General features: G+C 39.7%; 3 protein-coding genes across 5 annotated transcripts in view; 1 reads left to right on the top strand and 2 right to left on the bottom strand.

Moving 5' to 3' along the window:
• Positions 1-127: 127 nt before the first annotated feature.
• Positions 128-838, bottom strand: LOC118285140 (cytochrome b-c1 complex subunit 9). The gene is made up of 2 exons (XM_035608544.2): positions 675-838; positions 128-471 (listed from the first exon to the last, which is right to left on the bottom strand). Exons 1-2 carry the CDS (start codon positions 813-815, stop codon positions 421-423), a joined length of 192 nt encoding a protein of 63 aa, XP_035464437.1. The 5' UTR covers positions 816-838; the 3' UTR covers positions 128-420.
• zmat5 (zinc finger, matrin-type 5) lies at positions 762-4,022 on the top strand. 2 transcript variants are annotated; one of them, XM_035608541.2, is made up of 6 exons: positions 762-916; positions 1,910-2,081; positions 2,329-2,391; positions 2,496-2,576; positions 2,826-2,934; positions 3,044-4,022. In XM_035608541.2, exons 2-6 carry the CDS (start codon positions 1,955-1,957, stop codon positions 3,189-3,191), a joined length of 528 nt encoding a protein of 175 aa, XP_035464434.1. In that variant the 5' UTR covers positions 762-916; positions 1,910-1,954; the 3' UTR covers positions 3,192-4,022. The 2 variants fall into 2 exon arrangements, with proteins under 2 accessions (XP_035464434.1, XP_035464435.1); XM_035608542.2 differs by having other exon boundaries at positions 906-1,031.
• A 653-nt stretch (positions 4,023-4,675) lies between these two features.
• cabp7b (calcium binding protein 7b) overlaps positions 4,676-20,625 on the bottom strand; it is a 17,078-nt gene continuing 1,128 nt past the window's right edge. The window contains exons 1-5 of one of the 2 annotated variants that reach the window (XM_035608539.2): positions 10,870-11,014; positions 8,809-8,952; positions 8,603-8,715; positions 8,023-8,170; positions 4,676-7,919 (exon numbers count right to left, since the gene is read on the bottom strand). In XM_035608539.2, coding sequence (XP_035464432.2) covers positions 7,792-7,919; positions 8,023-8,170; positions 8,603-8,715; positions 8,809-8,952; positions 10,870-11,011 — 675 coding nt within the window. In that variant the 5' untranslated portion in view covers positions 11,012-11,014 and the 3' untranslated portion in view covers positions 4,676-7,791. Of the gene's footprint in view, positions 7,920-8,022; positions 8,171-8,602; positions 8,716-8,808; positions 8,953-10,869; positions 11,015-20,625 lie in introns of those variants that run through there. The other variant, XM_035608540.2, reaches the window with a different exon arrangement.

The following is a 20,625-nucleotide window of genomic DNA, read 5'->3' as shown; positions in this document are numbered from 1 at the left end:
AAAGGTCATAGTTAAATAAAGACGTGTCATAAAAGGCCAAATCTAATCAATAGGATTTTGGAGAATAAAAAAACTGAACACAGGCGTAACATGTTTGATATCATAAATCAAAACATAGCACACTCAGTTCGACTGTAATACATGTTTAATTTAACCATTTATAATCCGGGAAGAGAAGAGACATAACAAGCAAGGGGGTGATGGAGGCGGCGGGGTGGGGGACCTTGTTCCATCTTCATGTTGGTCTGGACCGTCAGTCAGCTCCCACAGCTCCCCTGGAAGCCGCTGCCAGCCTGGGCATGACTTCGAGCACAGTGTCCGTGTTGACTGCTTCCTGATGCGGGCGAGGAGTCCAGGATGGATGATGGAGAGTGTGACAACAGATGCACTTCGGACTCGGCATGACCCCGGGGCCGCGTCCTATTCCTCGTCTTTGCCCTCGTAATTGTGTTTGATGTGTTTCCATAGTTTCTACAATGAAACGCCGGTTTGTTAACGTTAGTTTCGCACAAACACAAACGTACCGACACACGGAAGTTCAGTTAAGGGGAGGCTGGAAGCCGGTGTTGGCGAAGAGGCTAGCTTAGCTTAGCTAACATAACTGCCGCTTCGCCCTCCGTTCACAAGGTCAGGTATCAAACAGGCTTTAAACATCACCGGCGGACTCAACTCACCCCGCGATTCATCTGCTCAAATATCGCGTCGCCGCCTTGGTCAAATAATCGTTCGAAGAAAACCGCTCCAACGATGATGGATACAGCGAAAGTGGACGTTCTCCTGAAGAGGAGGTTGTAGACGGACTTGACCAGCGCCATGACGGTTGATGAGTGCGCACTGCGCAGGAGCGGAAGCTGGGGCACTGGACGGCAGGAAGAGGGTCGGCCCGGTCGAAAGAAGCTAGGACCTCTCTAAAGACGTGAGCGGGACTTTTTTTATGTTGCAGTGCAGTTACATTTACTTTGTGTGTGGACTTTAAAGGACAATTTAAAAGCACAGATGAAGGAGGATGTGATCTCATTGTGTCACCAATGGTTTGAGCTCCTTTCTCTTCAGATCTAGCGTCCATTCGAGTGATTGTAGTCATGGGAGCTGTACTATCCGTTTTAACATCGCGACACAGATATTTTAACGGATGTTAACGCTTTGCTGCGCTGGGAAGTATTCGTACGATAATCAAAGCATCAGTTGACGAGCTCAGTATTTTTCTAAGAAGCTCTGTATTTACAGACTTGAAGCTGATTTATCATCCGAGTTGAACAGGAAGTTCTGCTGTGGCATTTTCAAAATAAAAGGCACCTCCTTTAGGAACCAGTAGATGGCAGCAAACTAATATTAAACCAGTCTGCACCAGTCCAGGACACTATGATATTAATCATGTGTTCTTATTAGTATAACAATTCTACTGGTTCAGGTTTGTAGTTCCCACGTTATATGTTGTAGTTTTAGGGCAAATCTGCTTTGCCGCTTTACATTTTACCATAATACGCATTTATACAAAATGAAAAAGAAATTGACAAAATGTCTCAATGTTAAAACAGGACTGGGGCTGAATGAGATCTGGGATGTTGCTTTGCATACTCCATTTTACACAGTTGTACATTTCGATATGTTATATCTGGGTTCTCTATAGTAGGTTGTCGCATTGGGCTCTAGAAAAATTGTGATGAGCATTTTTTTATATTTTATTAAAAAACGCTAAAGCTTTCAGAAAAATATTGCTGACGGATTACGTGATAATGATTATAAGATTGATAGTTCGCAGGCATCTTTCGCAGGCTGTGACATATGTTTAAAGTTAATCAGAGAGCTTTTTCTGTATGGCAACATTTACATTTAAGTGTAATACTGTATATAGGAAGTATTTTACCATTTGTTGACAGAGCTGTTGTTTCTGTTTTTGGTCTTTCAGGAGTGTAAAAGGTGAGAGGTGAGGTCTGAACACACAACCTGCATTATGGGCAGGAGATACTACTGTGACTACTGTGACCGGTCCTTTCAGGACAACATGCACAACAGGAAAAAACACCTGAACGGCGTTCAGCATCACAGAGCTAAAAAGGCCTGGTTCGACCATTTTAGAGGTGAGTCGTGACCACGTATGTGAAACGGCGTATGATGTTCTCGTCTGTATGTGTTGTGTATGGAATCAGTGTGTGAGGATTACTATTTATGATGTTAAGCAAAGCTTAAACCTATTTCTATGACTGCGACTGGCGAATTAAGTATGCTTATATTTCAAAATGCATTCTTGGCTGCCCACCTATTAACTTCACAGTGGAGGATTATATATTAACAAGCATGGACAAACTATCATTGTGCTTTTTACAGACACAGCAGCCTTTCTATATGACGAGCAAACAAAGAAACCATGCCGGAAGTTTCTCCAAAAAGGTAACGGAACAGCAGAACCAAACATTTCCCTTTTAAGAAGGGAATTGTATGAAATGCATATTTCCAAACATGCTATTTCTTTGGCGTTTTCTTTTTCTTTTTAGGAATATGTGACTTTGGCCCAAACTGCAGGTTCTCTCACTTGTCTGAACAGGAGCTGTTTAACCTAAAAAGACAGGTGGAAGGTAAGCTGTGACCAGAGGGTTGTAGTATCTACCGTGTGTTCAAGAGGTTTCAAAAAAATAATGCATGATTAATCTAACATGCCACGCATTTTATCTACATAGCATTTGCAACTTTAACTATTGTGCATATCTGAATAACTCTTTCGTTGTACACAAATACACAAAGCTCAGGTTGTGAGTTAAATTTGATCTAAAAGATTGTGTGAATAACTCCATGTTGAGGGGAGTCAAAATGTTCTCGTCTTTCAGATGAAACACAGCACAGAGAGGACTCTCAGGACAGACTGAGGCCTGGGCGAAGTGTAGAAGAATGGCTCTCCAGAAGGGAGAAGAGGCGATCTGCCCTCGGTGGCAAAGGGTAATCGTGCTCATTTTTGTTTCAACACTTAGTCATACACGGTTTACATGACTAATCGTTATTCCCGTTGATGAAGTATTCAGCTGATCAATAATTTATCCTTTTGCAGAGATCTAAAAGATAAGGAAGACAGTGAAGAGGGCCCAACAGAAAGTGACGTACCTCAACAGCTTTTCTCCATTCCTGACCTTCCGCCATCACTTCTACCTCCTCCTCCGGGCGGATGGAAAGTCAAAGTGAACACTGAATGGGGTTGAGAGGTATTCACCAATGGGTGGGAATCACTGTTTAATGTGACAAATGCTACAGACACAGTTGTTGTTAGGAAAAAGTTTTTAGTCGATACTAAAAAGCTGTTTCTATTTCTAATTTTAAAAATGGGAATACAATACTTGAAGTAGCCAGTTTAAAATGAGTAAAATTTAATTTGTATTTACTGAAAACAACATTTTTCAAACAAAATGTGAGACTAGGAGTTTCTATAAGGGCAATAATCCTGATTGCGTGTCGTGGCTGCACCAATCAGCAGCTTTACAACAAAGCTCAAATACGGGATTGCTGAGCAGATGGAAAGTTTTTAGTTTTGTTGTTTTAATACTATTTAATCCTGAACTACATCACTGAAGGAATAACTGATTTCATGACTTTTAATTATCTGAATCAGTTTTTGAATCATCTGTTTTACCTAATTGTGTTAAACTCATTCAGTTGTCTTTTATTCATGACTTAATACATTTATAAATTACATTGGCCTTTTAAAAACATCTGTTAGATTATTCCTCCTAACTGGGGTTGTGGTGAGATGTATATACTTTGAAGTGTTGACACCAGAATCCTCATTAAGATGAGAACCCACTAGTGGGTCCCTAATTGTACCATTTTACACTATTCTGCTCATCAACAGCAGAGGCAACACAACAACAAATAGCAATGTAATGCAAACGTAGACTGTGAAAAAGTAGATTGATAGCAAGCAAATGTGGATGCAAACTGAATAATTTAAAATCTTTACCAAAAAAAAGAAAACTGAATGTAAACAGGAAAACTTCACAAGGTTCCTTCAAATAAAGGATGGTCAGTAAAACGTTGATGGCAAGCTCCTGTTCTTTTCCCACTGAAAGCTCATTCTCGTAACTGTGTGACCCTGTAATCATCCTCGACTGTGCGACACAGACACTCATGCTGCTCTGCAGTCATTTATCAAATAGATCTCAGTCCACTTTGTAGACAATCAATAGTCCACACGTTCATCAAGACCTTTTCATTCATGCACTCTGATACTTGTTCAAAGCTCCCTATGTCTATTTTTTGGCATCTCAGTCAAGAGAAGTTGAATGCATCACAGTGACGTAGTACTTCACTGTCAAATCAATGCCGCCATCATGTTTTTTTTGTCGTCCATGTTTTAAGGAAAACGTTCCGATTATGCGCAAGGATGCTTGAATGTCAATGGCAGATCAAGGGAGGGTTTGGAGTGTGACTGGCAAGATTTGACAATTTTTGAATGTTTATATTGAAAGGAAACATAACATTATTTTTTGCTTTATTATAGCAGTTCACCACAATATAGTGTAGGCCACAGGTTTTCCAAGAGGAAGGCGGGCTCCACACAGTTTCAGTGAATTTAAGTTATGTCAAAAAGCGATATTTTCTGAGTGTATGGAATCAAATAACGGCTGTGCAAAACCTCACTGTTGAAAGTGTTCCTGCATAAACCTTTAGGACACACACAAAAAATTTCTACAGCTGCAAATCTTTATTACACATTCACAAACTTGAACACGTGAGATTTTTTTTGTTTTACAAATTCACATATTCAGATGCGTTAGTGCAGTTTTTTGTTACATGCACACAAAAGGTGATATACGGCCGCAGGCTGTGAAAGCATTTGTTGACATCGTTTCACAAGCTCAAAATATCAATTACCCATATTTGATTTATTTGAATTTACTTTTTCTTTTTTTTTTACATTTCCAACTCTTCACACAACTTCAATTGCTTTTTTATACAAATTCAAGCCAGCAATCCAGTTGCGCAATCCCACAACGATTTCTTCAGAAATTGTAATATTTATACCCATTTAGCATCAGCTTGTCTTTTCTTAGAATTAATTATTTAGTGAATTACTCATCTTTCTAAAAGTCTTCTAAAGTTACTTTAAGACAGGGCATGAGTGTGCAGGTTTTAATACTCCAAGAGACAAAGGCACAGAACCGAAAATCTCAACAGTTTAAATCAAATTTGTAAAGAACATTTGAGACAACCATCAACAAGGTTTACATGAATTCACTCATTAAAACACTGTGACACAAGAATAGGACACAATATTTGCTTATATGTCCTAAGACAAGATCTGACACAATATATTTCATATTTGCACAAAACCCATACCGTATTACATGATATGTTCACATGGAGAGGTAATGTGATTTCATATGTAGTTCATACACAAACAGCTACTATGGGATAAAATATCAGTTTTATTGCCACTGTCTCATCTTGCGCTCTAGCTTTGATAAACTTTTAAGATAAAAAGAGTGAGAAAAATATAGAACATTTTGTAAATATTTGACAAATATTTGTTAAAATAAACATTCTGAAAAAATAAGACAATCTTAACAAATCAGAAAAATGGATATAAGAGCATGGCCTTAATACACTCAAGGACTTGTATTTGAATGTCCAGTCAAACTGGAAATCATACTTCAGAATTGCCTTTTTTAATATTTTGTTGGTTTGTTTTTTACAAAACATTATGCTTACATTCATAATAAAATTACACAGATTTAATGTTTTGCTCTTCCAAGTAAGAAAATATAACCATGTTATACTTTAAACAATATGTTGTTTTGGTGGTCCATGTAAAAGCCAGAAAACAACATTCTCATGATATGTTGAATTATTATTCACAGCATACTGCAAGTACTTTTTGATATTGTTTGCACATCCACAACATTTGACATTTACAGGAAAATGTCAAACACTGAGATTATTCTTGCAATGATCACTTCACAAATTGCATAATCATTTGAATACATACGTCAGAATTCAAAATGTGATCTCTCACACACATAAAACACAATTTTTTTTCGGTCTAATGTACATGCAAGTGTGTCATGTGAACTTTACATCCTCCACACATATTGTCTATAAATATTACAGTTAATACCAAGTTTTATTGGAACTCTAAGCATGTTATGATTGAATTGTATTCACAGCTGGTGGCTCAGTTCACAGTTACTCAAATGTCTTTCACTTTGACTCATTACCCCTCACTTTGGCATCTCTTATAGATGCAATGATTTAAAATATGTTGTAACATTTGACATGTATCACAGGCAGACAGAAGCATGTTTCATCAGTTGTTTGATGGTCAGGAGATCAACATTCATCTTGGGATTTTGGATTTTTGCATACGTACCCATGCACACATTCTTGTTCGACATTTCTTGGAGGGATTGTATGATTTCCTTGGGTGTCATGCCTCTAATTTGGAATTAATTGTCCACTTCTGTTTGAATCTTAGACAAACAATTTCACGTTTCAGCTCAGAGAATAGCTGTTTGACCTACAAATAAATCCCCAGGTGTTCAGCCAAGAGGGCTCACTCTGAGCATTAAAAAAGTCAATTCATCTTTTTTTTAGTTTTATTAGAAATCCGTGACATCTTTAGAAATAATTGAAATTCTTCTGCAGAACAGCTGACTGGAGAACACGCACACAGCATGTGGTGGAGGTCTTTATAGCAGTACTTTCCAGAGTTGGGTTCTTTGCTTTTAAATGTCATTTTAAAAATGAACTTGGACTTTTTTTTATAGATAATGCCATGATTCTTTTCAAAATATGAAATGGTTTATGTTTGTAACATTTCTTTATAAAGTAACGAATCAGTGCACGTGACAGATTCGGGTGATTTTCCTGAAACCCCCTGTGAGTTGTTCTGAAGCTGTTCATAACGTCGCAGTATTTATCTTTGAGTTTGCAGACATGCTAGTGGCTCTGTGAGTCTGTACAACAGTTACAACCGGTACAACAGTTTACGCTAAGATCGTAACATGCTGAAGTTTAGCAAGTATAAAGTTTACCGTATTCACTACCTCATTGTGCGATAAACATGCAAACATTTGCTGTTTGGCACTAAACAAAAAGTACAGACATGGGAAAGTTATTGGTTGCACAGATATTTTTCTCACTGTAAATTTTGACGTATTAGACACACACACAAACACACACACACACACACACACACACTCAGATGCACACACACTCACTCACACTCACATCCACCCACTCACACTCACACACACACAGCTTTCAAAATCTGTTACACTGACACTCAAAACAGACACTATATGCACTGCATTAGGCATTATGTTTTTTGCAAGTGAGTTAAAGCTACAATATTTACCCCATCTGCACTTTTGTATTGCTTATTACTATAATCGATACTATCATTATTAGCTGTGTCTCAAATCGCAGAGTTCTAATGGACAACATCAATTGTTTTGATATATTATACCGAGCACAGCTATTTCTACAGCACATACTGTACACTGAAATACTGAATTCTTCTATTGTCTGCTTTCTTATGTCACTTTGACATTTGAGTCAGATATATTACTGTTACAGGGAACTAAGCAGCCCTTGGAATGTCTGTCTTCCTGTTATACCATGTTATGCTACGGTCGTACAGAATCACCTAATGACATCAGTTCATCCATTATACAGAAAAGCTGTGACAGCATCATTGTGGTTGTTGAAAATATTGAAGAAAACCAACAGCAGTAAAGTATTTGGGTTAACATTTGCTTTTTTTAGTCCAACCTTACATACATGTTATCCGCCGGAGACACAAATTCACTTCATCCCTCTGCGGAGCATTTGATTTGCCGCGATGAGCATAACGCTGATGATGAACGCAATGGCGAAGGCACAAATCAGGCTTTTACGCACACACGTGTGTTTTTCTTGTTGTGTTGGGCTTGCTGTGGAAAAATTGAAAAGAAAAGAAATTAGCAGATCTGAGTGTTTTAGCAGAGATAAAAAAAAGAAAGAAAGTGTGAAATAGAATCTTTTAATGGCACATACTCTCAATGTCCACATGGGACTCCGGACTGTTCAGGTGGCTCTCCTCTGTTATGATGATGTTCTCAATGTCTTTCATAGTGAGGTGGTCTCGGAAAGTGTCGTAAAGGAGTCTCTTGAGCTCGTCCACAGTCAGTTTCTGCAAGTCGCACTGGGAGCAGGGAAAAGGTCTAATTAGCGCAGGAAAAAACTTTTTTATCTCGTCGCCCCAAAGTGACGCACATAAGCTGCAGGGCAGCAATTAATAAGGTTGACTCCTGGTCATGAATGCTAGTTAGAGTGTGTGATTATTCAGTGGGATGTTCCGTCAAAACAGAAAACATTTCAATTGAAATCAGACAGTAAAATAAATGATGTGATAACGCAACTGAATGCAAGGCATGGAGGTAAAGCATGTGATGTAGTTAAATAAATTGTTGTTAAAATTATTAGGTTTTACTTCAGTATTTTGTTACATTATGATTTTATTTAAAACATCCCAGTAAAAACTTACTCAAAGAAAAGAAAGAGAGCAGATTAAACGACGAGAGAGAAGGTAAAGACTTGATTGGACCTGACTGACGATGCTGATGACAAGATTTACCTTCCAAAACACAGAATCAAAGTCTGCCCCGTGGAACTTATCAGGCATTCCAGCAGAAGAGAGTTTGGGACCAAGCAATGTGACAAATTCTTCAAAGCCGACCTGACCATCACCTGATGAAACAGAGACAAAGAAATACAAACATGTCACCGCAGAGCTCATGTGCTGGATTATATGCAGACAGAGAGAGACAGAGAGTAACATACCATCCATGTCAAGTCTTTGAATGATAACCTCCAGCTCCACCTCATTGGGCATGTAGCCCAGTGAGCGCATGGCAGTCCCCAACTCCTGCTTTGAGATAAAGCCGTTCCCATCCCGGTCAAATACTTTGAAAGCCTCACGAATCTCTGTTGGACGAAGGAGGGCAACGACTGGGTTAAAAGTGGAGAGGAAGGACAATTGAACAGAACAACAAGCATGTTTAATCCCGATTAATCTGTTTATAGTCGGAGTGAAAAAGTAGTTTCAAAGTTTATAAACTTGTTTAAGGATTTCCGAAAGTTATTCTTGTCCATAGCTGCAAAAATGTAATCGCTGTTTTCTTAGATATGATCTAGACATTATTTATTTTTGAGAAAGGGGAAGCACGGCTGCATATTTTAATATATTTTGTGTTTGAAGAGTGAAAATTGATGGACCAAGAGCAGTTTCAAAAATATGGCAGAGGCACACAGAGGCCTATTAAAAAGTTTGAAAGAGTCATTAGAGGAGAAGTCTGGTGATATTTTGTATTTTTCCTATTTTTCAGTATTTCTTTTACAAAGACAAAAAGCAATTTTGATTCGAGCCTGGCATTATTTGCGCAGGCAAATGTGTGATATAGTCTAGTGTTTACTCCTTGACCATATACCTCCAGTGTTAGTCAGGCAGAGATTTCACTTACTGCGCACTGAAAATCTTTACCTGATCTCCTGCACTTGGTCTTATTGAACACATCTAACACTTAGAACATACTTCAAGCTGTCCTACTCTTTCCTGTTTTTCCTCAGTTGTAGGTTGCTTTGGATAGAAATGTTCAGCAGATGAAAACGTTAATGTGTTTATGAATGTGTTTGTGAATGGGTGAATGTCAACTGGACTGTAAAGCGTCTTTGAGTGGTCGATAAGACTAGAAAAGCGCTATGCAACTGCAGTCCATTTACCATGCAGGTTATTATAGTGAAGACACTTATGCACTCAAAATGACAAGGCTGAGTATGGGAATATGCAAATGGAGACAAATCAAAAGACGGCTTCTTTTTTTCACTCATTCTCTTCTCCGATGTGTCAGTCTGTAGTATCTGTGATGTCCACCAAAGTGACACTCAAAATTGTCACACCATTTGTGTATCTGCTCTACTATGGCACAATAAATTGTGGTGAGGATGCACACTCGGCATTTGTAGACTCAAATAAAATGTTGTACAGTTAATATGGTGAACTACATAGTAAACAGGGAGTGATTTTGGGCCCTGGTTAAATTCTCTCGCACCATGGACAGAGACATGAGCGGCTGTAGTTGAATGTTTCAGCACCATGGATAGAGATACTGTAGTCCGATTGTTCAGCCCCATGAAGAGAGAGAGAATCTATTCATACCCCGTCCATTTTTGGACAGTTTCGCATATTTTGTTCTTTAGACTAAGCCGGTTCAGCATAATTAGTTTTAAAATACAATAATGTGTACTACTTTTATAATAATAATTAGTTTTCTGTCAATTTGGGTGACCGTGCGATTGTAGAAGATGATAATGAGCTTTTGAGAGCTATCAGAGCTAGTTGCTTTGCCAAAATCAACAGTTGATTAAATTCTAAATAGGAAAGGAAAAATGGAAGACGGAGGTGACGTGGATGACAGGTCTTGCGGATGATCAGAAAATAATTTGCATGATGACAAAAAAAAATCCTTTTATGGCTCCAGAGCAAGTCATGAATGCTCTTCAGGACGTGGACACGACAAGAGAAGTATTCGTGAGCGTGGCTGCAGAGAAATCATCACAAAATGCAAACCATAACGGCCGCACGCCACCAAAAAAACTGCCTCAGCCAAATTAATCGAAACTCATTGTGCGACATTTCATCATTCAGCAGAGCAATGATCCTCAACACATGGCCAGAGCAGCCAAAGAGCTTTGCGGGGTGAAGAGACGGAACATCCTCGACTGGGTGAGTAAGTCACCTGATCCCATTACACTTGTTACACGACAAGCAAGAGCTGAAGGCTGAATGTTTTTCCTTGTTCGCTTTTGATGTATACTAAAAGACACCTTCAGATCATTCGATACCTGTCATCGTGGCCTTGACGCAATTGCCACGTGACAGACGGCAGTGAAACAGGTTCATGTGTTCATAATTTAGGGGAGATAGATGGTAAATATTCCATACACATCGCCGTTTGGCTCGTGTCCTCCTCCTGCATCGTGGCATTCTGTTTGAAGTGGTAAAAAGAGCAGTTGCACATCAAAGGCTGAACTTCAGTGGCCCGTTTTGATGTCGATCCTCAAATATACAAGACTCTCCAATGCTTTCAGTGGCAGTCACGTGATGTATAAAGTGTTAGATAAAAGGTATGTTACACTGTAGATGAAACAAGACAGGCGACTGAAAAGGTTTCGTTCTGTATACATGACATAAATCAATACATGAGCAATTTCCCTCGCGGCTTCCTGTATAACAGCCGAGCTGTTATACAGGAAGCCGCGAGGGAAATGTGTCAAGAGGACCAAACTAAATAAACACCGCAATTATGAGAATAAACAGAAACAAAACCGCCCACTCCTCCCTGTTCTAGAGTCTATGTACTCTCCATGTAGTCTCTTCTGTAATCGGTTGTCAACATGAGCTAAAACACAAACTCTGGCAAACCTGAAGAGCTAATTTGAACCTTATTTGAACCGCATGCATTGAAAGCATGCAATTATACTAAGTGCTTCTACGAGAAAAAGAGCAAACTAAAAAAGTATGTGACTGGGCGAGCTCACCCTGAAATTTGCATGCAAGCCCTCAAATGGACACACAATTGGCCATCCATCTTCTGTACATAAAGTTTACAAGTGATCGTCCACAGTGGCAGCCTATAGCCCTGGGGGGAAATAGAAGAAACCACTGAGGTGCGTAAATTGAACTCCCTGTGAACATGTGACACTGTCCGAACCGCACCTTGACACGTCAGACACAACGTATTAGTCTAAATTACAACCCGCAGCATCACTTGCGTTGTGTTAGCATCCTTCAGCACCAATGTCAATGTCACGACCCCTGGCGCCAGTGACATACGTCATCACCAACGCCAGTGACATACGTCATCACCAACGCCAGTGACATACGTCATCACCAATGCCAGTGACATACGTCATCACCAACGCCAGTGACATACGTCATCACCAATGCCAGTGACATACGTCATCACCAACGCCAGTGACATACGTCATCACCAATGCCAGTGACATACGTCATCACCAACGCCAGTGACATACGCCATCACCAATGCCAGTGACATACGTCATCACCAATGCCAGTGACATACGTCATCACCAATGCCAGTGACATACGTCATCACCATCACCAACTCAATTTTTTTTTCTTGTCCTGAGGTGCATCCTCATGTGAACTATTCCAGAGGTTAAGTTAAGGGGATGAAACAGCATCTTATGGGCCTGTGGTTTAGTTTAATTACAGAGAGCAGAACAATTACATCCACAGACAAGCGACAAGAATGATTTAAAGGTCAACGGACCAGAAAATAGTCCAAACAAACAAATGTCCAGTCTCCCGTTTGTTGGTATACAATATGATTAGCTTATTTTTACTGAGCAAAATCCATTTTGTTGGCCAAATGCTCTCTTATTTAGACAAACCAATCCCCACAGCTAAATAAATTTGATTCACTCCAGCTCAGGGCCCTATCAGATACAAATCTGATTTTGACAGCACTGTTTATTGAATACTGGCTTATGGATGGTTCAAGGGAATGCACATTTAGTCCAGACAAGTGTGGCTTTCTTTGTCCAAATCCATGAATAATCTCTTCTCATTTCTGATAATATGCAGACTTTACATCCTGAAAACAGGTACTGCATCATCTTGGAAAGGGACCGTGGAGGAATGCTTTTCATTTTTGTTGCTTTTACTTTGTGGCACAAGAATATTTGGGTTTTTGGTGACGTGTTTGATATTCGGGCGTCCACTTTGTGCCTTCCTGTATATGCTCCTCTACAAATGTCAGAGGACTAGGTTGCTTAAGGCAAAAAAAGGGGGAAAGCAAATTACATAGAAAGATATTACATTGAGCAGCGGTTGTAGTTAAGTGAAACCAAAGTGATATGACCAATTCATCAGATTTTGCCACGCGAGAACAAAAATGAAATATCGACTGACAATTTCAAGGCAGCTGCTAGAAGAGTTACGCTTTCCTTGAGGGGGATGTTCATGCTTATTTATTCTTCAGTGTGGAACTGTATTGTTATTTGACCTACTGTTGGATTATCACCTTTGTCCTTCAGTGACCAACATAGTAAATCAGGCATTACCTCATCCACAGCCTTTCCCCCCGTGAGGAGATGTACTTTCAGTAGCCGGGAAAGAGTTTGTAATACCGATTTGTCTCACACATCAAAGAGCCGACTTTGCCAACCCTCAGATTTGAACCCAGCACTTAAAAGTCTGCCGCCCTTCCAAGTGACCCCGACGCAGGACACGAGGAGCAGCGGATCCTCTTGACCTCTGTGACCGAGCGATGGGGTGATTCATGCTGGTTGTTGTCGGTGCAGCTGAAAAACAGCAATGAGAATGGTCCATGACGAAGGCCGATGGCGAGACGCCCCCAGCTGCTGCACCCTGGCAAAGTGTCAGTGCCACTGGCAGAAAGGCCACTCTCTCCCCCAAATAACTGAAATCCCCAAATAATGGCTTTGAAGCTGAAGAAGAGTGTGCAACAGAAAGATAACACAGTTTAGCATTTTGTAACCTAAACATATCATTTGTATTGACAAAGAATCAAACCAGACACTCGTGATTTTCAGTGTTTCTTTCTATCTTTTAAATAATTGGCCACAGTTTCATTAAAAGATTTAAAGCAGACTGAGGATGTCACATAATACCAGTTTATTATGTCTTAAAATTAATTTTTGAAAAGCTACCTTTTGCTACATTACTGTGATAAGCACTATTTCATGACAAATGTTGTGTCCTTCCCTCAGGTCGAGAGGACTTGTTTCAAGGAGAGTGAGTATTATGTTCGACCACTTGCTTGCAAAACCATAATCACCACACCATCAACATCACGTTAATGCCGTGGTGTTTTTTTTTCTTTCTCTTTTGTGTATCACATATGTGGGACTGTGTCATATGGAATATTATTATTAGGGCCAGGTATAAGAAAAGAAGAGAGGAGGAATACCCCCCCCCCCCCCCCCCCCATTTTGCATCTGGGGCACAAGTCAATCTAAATCAGAGGAATTTTTTTTTATCAATTTATTTTTCATATTGAGAATAAAGTTGAAATGTTGAGAATAAACTTTAAATTTCTAGATTAAAGTCAAAGGATATATTAAACTACGAACGTTTGAGCACAAGAGTGCCTCCGCAAAATGCTTTGTGTGGTTGAATTGGTGAAGTTGTTCTCCAGAATCAGTCTTAGCACATTCAACACAGAGTTATAATCCGCATTAGGTCTTTCAACAGATTGTGCCAAAAAGCTGTCTGTTCAGAAGGAGAGACCACACAAGCTTGAAAAGATGGAACAGTGACAGCTCACGTTGCTGCCAGACGCTCCTCTATCTGGATTTCAGAGGATGAGGTGAATTGACTTTATTATTGATATTTCAACTTCATTCTCGAAATGCCAAAAGAAAATCTTCTTATGATGAGAATGCAAAAGGGGAAAAAATATCTCTTTTCATCTCTTTTTTCTCCCTTATACTGAGATAGAAAGAATATAAGAACAAAGAAAGTCGTGAGGGGATAACGAGGAAACCAAACAACTTTATCCTTGAGCAAAGGCGTCCACTGCGCACCACCACTGAGAGCCCCCTACTGTGACTGTCCAGTTCACAGCCAAACCACTCTTCACCTTCATTAAGGATCATGACTTTGCTCGTGAAACGGTAATAGAGTTAGTACAGCAGGAGGTAGATGAAGAGGTCTCGTCACTCCACGGGAAGTGAGGGGAAGGGAAGAGAATAATAAACTTCAGTCTCCAAAGTTACTCTAAGAGAGAGAGAGAGAAGAGAGAACTTGTGAGTCACTGCATTGTTAGAGCTCATATCAGATATGAAATTCAGTTGTTTCTAACCGTTATCCAGCAGTCGGCTCAGTCACATTCAGAAAGGATCATTTGTGTTATTAACTGTGTTTGTTGCGACAGGTTCCACTGAAAACGAAAGAGAAATGTTGGATCTTGTGCCTTAAGTACAAGAACTTGTCAAAAGGCTGCTTCTTGAGGATGTTTACAGGAAATTGGTTGGAGGATAAAAATATTCACTGGGAGAGGATTGGTTACATCAATCATGGTGTAATGACACCCACGACATCAACGGGAGATATGTGACTCATACTAACCGGAGGCTCGAAAAATAAAGAAACACTGCACAGCTGAGAGAGATCAAAAATATCCATCCATCCTTCCGCGGCTCTGGGGGCGTGGCCTTGTTCCCTGGGCACCTGGCTGGGCTCCACACCTGCTTCTCTTTCCCCTATTTAGCGGTGGTTTAAAAGCTCCGTCTTTCCTTGCCAGATCCCTTTCGCCCATTTGTGAGAAACCCACGCGGATGTCTCCAGCCGTTTGTGGAGTTCAGGCTCGCTCCGAAGCCGCGTCGCCATGCCAGCGCTATACAGCCTTGGACCTCCTGCCTCGGCCCCGCTCCGCTCAGGTCAGCACATTCACCTAAAACCCTCTTTGTGTAGTTTTATTTTTTATCGAAACACTCAAACAGCCTTTTGAGGCTGCATTTGAGTCCTAACTAGAAAATCCTAAAAACTGTACACATAAGTATTTATACTGTTGACTGTGGAAATAGCACTATATAGTGCAGCAACTTATTTTAGCCCCCTTACCGAGTTAAAAATGTAAATCATATTCCTGACTCAAATACAAACACATGTTAAAAAAATTGAGTCCGATGGAGATTTGTAGGTAAGATTACAGTTATAATACCATAAACATTGTAACAAACATAAACCCATCACCAGATTTCACATTTACACTCCATCTCTACCTTTCTTTGCTGCAGGAGATTTACAGTTATTACGACCGACACGCACACACACACACACACACACGCACACGCACACAAACTGTAGTTGAAGATGCGCTGCTCCTCCTGTCAGAAAGGACTTGAATTGCTGCCACAGCCTGCAGCTCCTCACAGGCTGAGCTGAGATTACATGAAAACTATTACGAATTTTTGTATTTATTTCTATAATGAATCAGAGCTGGACTTTATTAGCAGTTGCTACTGTTTCGCAGGACTAACTCAAATTACTCTTTGCTCATATACAGTTGGAGTTGACTTGTTCTTCATTTGCTTCCAAAGCTTCAGCTACTTCACTAAGATAAAGGTTGTGTCACTTTGAGAATCCAGAAGACCGTACACAAGAACTTCTTGTGCAGGTTGAGATGAGGATGAAAGCCAGACAGGGATTATTGCAGCTGTTTGTGTGTGAGCTTCGTCACATATGGGGAGTAGCAGTCGTCGTCGTTTCTTCTCGTTGTGTTGACTGAGATCTTTCTTTGCACCTTTGACTTGTATTTGGCTTGTAGTGGTCTTTGTTCTTCTAAGTATTTTAGGATTTTCGTGACTGACTAATGGTTACTTTAAAAACAAACAGACAGATTAAAATCCTAATGCTTTGTGGCAATGTTAAGTGGTGTTTTCTGTTGGGTTCGCTCTCCAATAAAAGATTAGGTTCAGCCCTCACGAAAAATCTTTGTGCATAGTATTACCTGCAAGTTGTCTTCACTTAAGGGTAGAAGTTGCATTGATTTTATATATTCATAAATATTCACCCACGCCTGTTTCATCAGTTAACATTTGCTTTGTGTCTCATTGTTTCTCAGTACAATGGTGTAAATAAAATATGGCTGTTGTTGAAGGGCAGACAAAGGGGAGAGTGGAGTCATAATTAATGTCTACTCATAATTTTGAATGATGTTATTTAAAACTGCGAATCTCTCTGGGCGGCTGCAACAGTGATGAGCAGACATTTGTCTTTGACCACAGAGGCACAAGACGCATTAGACAAACGACAGACAAGATAATGGGGCCTGCGGCGTCTTGTGTGTATTGGTTTGCTGTGAAAATGTGAAAATCAAAGATGAACAGACATATTTTTCACGACGTATATATTTGCTGAGCTCAACTGGAAACGTGTGACCCATTCGATATTTTGTGCAGTCAGTCTCTGACCACCCTCAAATCTGGCCTGACATATATTGCTCTGTTTGTTTGTGTGCAGTATATTTACAGCTATAGATCCCTGCAAAGCTGTAATGCAGCAACACACACACACACACACACACACACACACACACACACACACACACAGTACACACATACTTGCGACGGTGTTGCTGTAGCCCAAAAGAAGACAGCTTTCTATACAGAGTGGAAATGCCTGGTTTCTGAGGGGATTCTCCTGTGGGCTGTGATCCGCAAATTATGTTCAAATCCTCTGTTGGGGAGGAACCGAGCAGTGACACGAGCTCACAGAGTCCTCTTAACTCAACTACTGATTATCTCACTCTGATATATATATATATCACAGTTACACATATAACCACATTATCAGGCATTATTTTGTATACATAAGTCAATTCATTGGAGGCGATGGAGGAATTTGATTTTTCAGTAATCCCAGTCGATCCGGCCTGATGGGCTGAACTTGGGTCTGGACCTTGGTTTTTTAATACAGTGCTCATTACACAGAGAGACACTTGGCACAGCATCAGGTCCACCAAACTATGCTCGATGAGTGTAACTATCACACAGGTTGACTACACACATAGATGTTTTAATGGATGTGTTGGCATGAATAACGTGGTGATTACTGGTTTGTCACTGACAGAAACAGTGAGGAACGACTGAAGCAGCATAAGTGTGAAGGTAATTTGTCTTTTTATTCCACAGATGCACGGAGAGATACAGGGATTGATGAATGCCGTGTAATTACCTCCACCACGGAGGTTATTGTTTTGAGGTTATTGGTATTGTATTGCTTTATATTGTCATGGGATTTATTTGGTTTGTCTGTTTGTTAGTTAGCAGGCTTACTCAAAAAGTTATGGATGGATTTGTATGAAAATCTTATCAAAGATTGGTCTCTGCCATGGTAACAGGATCCCCATCCGGGGGTGGATCCAGGATTTTTTTTGGAAGGATTCTTCACCATTGCAAGATAGGGCAAGACAAATGCATAATATTTTATGAATATGTTAGTCAGATGGAGATGGGAATGCAAGTTTTGAGTGGCATACAGGTGGGGGACGGCTCAGCAATGGCGAAGGGTTTTGCGTTCTTTGAGTTCGCTTGTTACAACTTAAACAAATCAGGTTTTAGATGAGAGATATATTTAAGGCCTACGTTTATAAGCACATGCTTTATATGAAGGAGGAGAACAAATGCTTTTTACCGCAGTAATGATTTGAATACATATCAGGGTTTATGACAACTGCATGATACAAGGGCAAAGAAGCCTCACCACTGACCCTGCCCGCTATAAACAACCATCTGTTTAAAAAAAAAAACACATCCCCCCGGATGAAGATCCATTAGGAGCTGTGGGTACTTCATAATAACTCTCCCTACGGCTCACATGGTAAAAACGATGTCTTCTCTAGTCTTTGCAGATAGAGTGTTATATGTACCAGGAGGTTTTAGCACAAAATAAATGTATACAGTTATTTATTAGAATTTCACATAAATGAAGCTATTTATAATATCATTTTTAATAATTTTGTCTCCTTTCTCACTTCCAGTTATTTTCCATCATACTGTTTAATTTCTCTTCTTTTTCTCATCAGCATCTGCATCATAGGCAACTAAATCATCATGTAGAGAAAATTTTTTCAGCTTTTGTTAAGACAATAACGAAACGGAGAGTTTTCTCAGCTATAGTTACAGTTATCATGTTGTGGCCATTCGAGAAACTGCGACTTAACGCACTTCTCACTGGAGCCAAAGTCATCGGTTGCTCGGGCGTCAAATGTCCTGAGGATATTGTTAATGGCCTCGAGAAGGCAGTTTTGCATTTAGTTGAAGTTTTGCAATGATGGAAGCCAAATGTTTTACATTATATTTGCAATAATATCTTATAAGATGAAGCATTATCTCTTGCCCTTGGGGGTCACATGAAGTGGGGTCTGTGTGAACTTTACAATAATAGTCAGTTGCTTTGACTTATGTTTGTCATGTCTAATTGATGACGTGGTGATTGAGTTGTTACTAATTCAACACAAAATCTAGGTACGTTTTTCAGCACTGGGTTTATTGGCTATTTATATTTCATGGCTCCTATAGCATGCTCAAAAAAATACCCACCATTACTGTGCTTTTTATTTTTATAGCCATTTTCCAAAGTTGAATGTCTTGGAATGCAATGGTGTGTTTATAATCTATTTCTCAGATGATTATAAACTTGTCAGGAGGGTATACATAAACACCTTGTGAGGGAAAAAAACAAAAACATTATCATAAATATAATAAGGGGAGTTAATTATGTGAGTTGAGCAATCAGGGAACGTCTGCCCCCAAGTAATTAAATAGTTTGCGTATGTAACAATATTCATAGTTTGATTTTCAGACCTATGTGAAAAAAAAGGGAGGGATTTTCAGTCTGACACACTGGACTGCAGCACAGTTCACAGACACAACAACATTCATTTAAACGGCACTGCAGCTCCTGCACTGTGTTGAGGTGAAGCGGCCCTCGAAACTTGTACTGTATATGTCTTTACATATATACACACTTTATCTGTGTGGGTGGAGCCGCTCAGTTAAAAAAAACCCAAAGGTATATAGAGCACTGTTTACCCTGGCTTCTGCTGAGGTGTGAGGCCGTGTCTTTGTGGCAGTGCATTATGTGCTCACTGAGTCTTCCCTTGATAAATACATGCACGCTTGAATGGTCTTATCACCCTGCGTTCTGCATATTTAATGCAAGTCAATTAGTAAACTAGAGTTCGACTTCTTCATTACCCTGAAAGGCTGTATCATCATCATTGACTGTGCAACTTCTCCCGCAAGAACACAACAGCATCATTGTCATTTTACTCTTGTTCTAATTCTTTTTTGCTCTTAGCCCACCCAGCCTTTTAATTAGATTTATGCCGTCAGAGCATTTTCAATGTCAAATGACTTTCTCAAAGCAAGGGCAGGCGGCCACTTGTGTGCCCGGGCAACCTGCAGACAGATAAAGGGGAAATGGAATTCCCTTCTCATAAAAGATTGTCCTGATATCAAATCTGATCTGGGTTATCTCCTTATTGTAGTCTGACTGGCTTTGTTCCAAACCTCTGCCAGCTGTGCCTTCTCACTGTGAGGGGCCGTTCACCAAGACGAAGCCTCCAATCTCAACAGCCCCGACCGCCTTTATAACAGCAAGATTGATTTTAATGCTCCTGTGAATCTTTTATGTGGTTTAAGTACAGCACTGTGTCATATGGTCCTTTTTCTTTTTTTATTAATTAATAGCAAGATGCAATTCAAGACTGGAAATGAATCAATTGTCAGTCTCGATGACGGCTTTGTATCTTCTATAGATTTTCCTGGAGCTCTGTATTTTATCTAAATAATGTCATTCATTAATTTGAAATGAATGAATGACATTTACATAAAATAAGGCTATATAAAGATAAGGCCTTTAAGGCTCCTTCTTTTAAGGACAATTTTAAGCTTCGTCTTTGCCAAAATAAATGACCTGCAGTGAGTGATGTCAGGTGCATTTAAGTCTCACATGCAGGTGCCATGAAATATCAATATTTTTTAATACGTGTCAGTAGTGTAGTGATATACAAATAATAAAAAAATAAAAAGAGACAGTTTGGC

Source organism: Scophthalmus maximus, chromosome 20, assembly GCF_022379125.1.
Source record: "Scophthalmus maximus strain ysfricsl-2021 chromosome 20, ASM2237912v1, whole genome shotgun sequence".
NCBI lineage: Eukaryota > Metazoa > Chordata > Actinopteri > Pleuronectiformes > Scophthalmidae > Scophthalmus > Scophthalmus maximus.
This window is presented reverse-complemented; position numbering and strand designations above follow the sequence as displayed.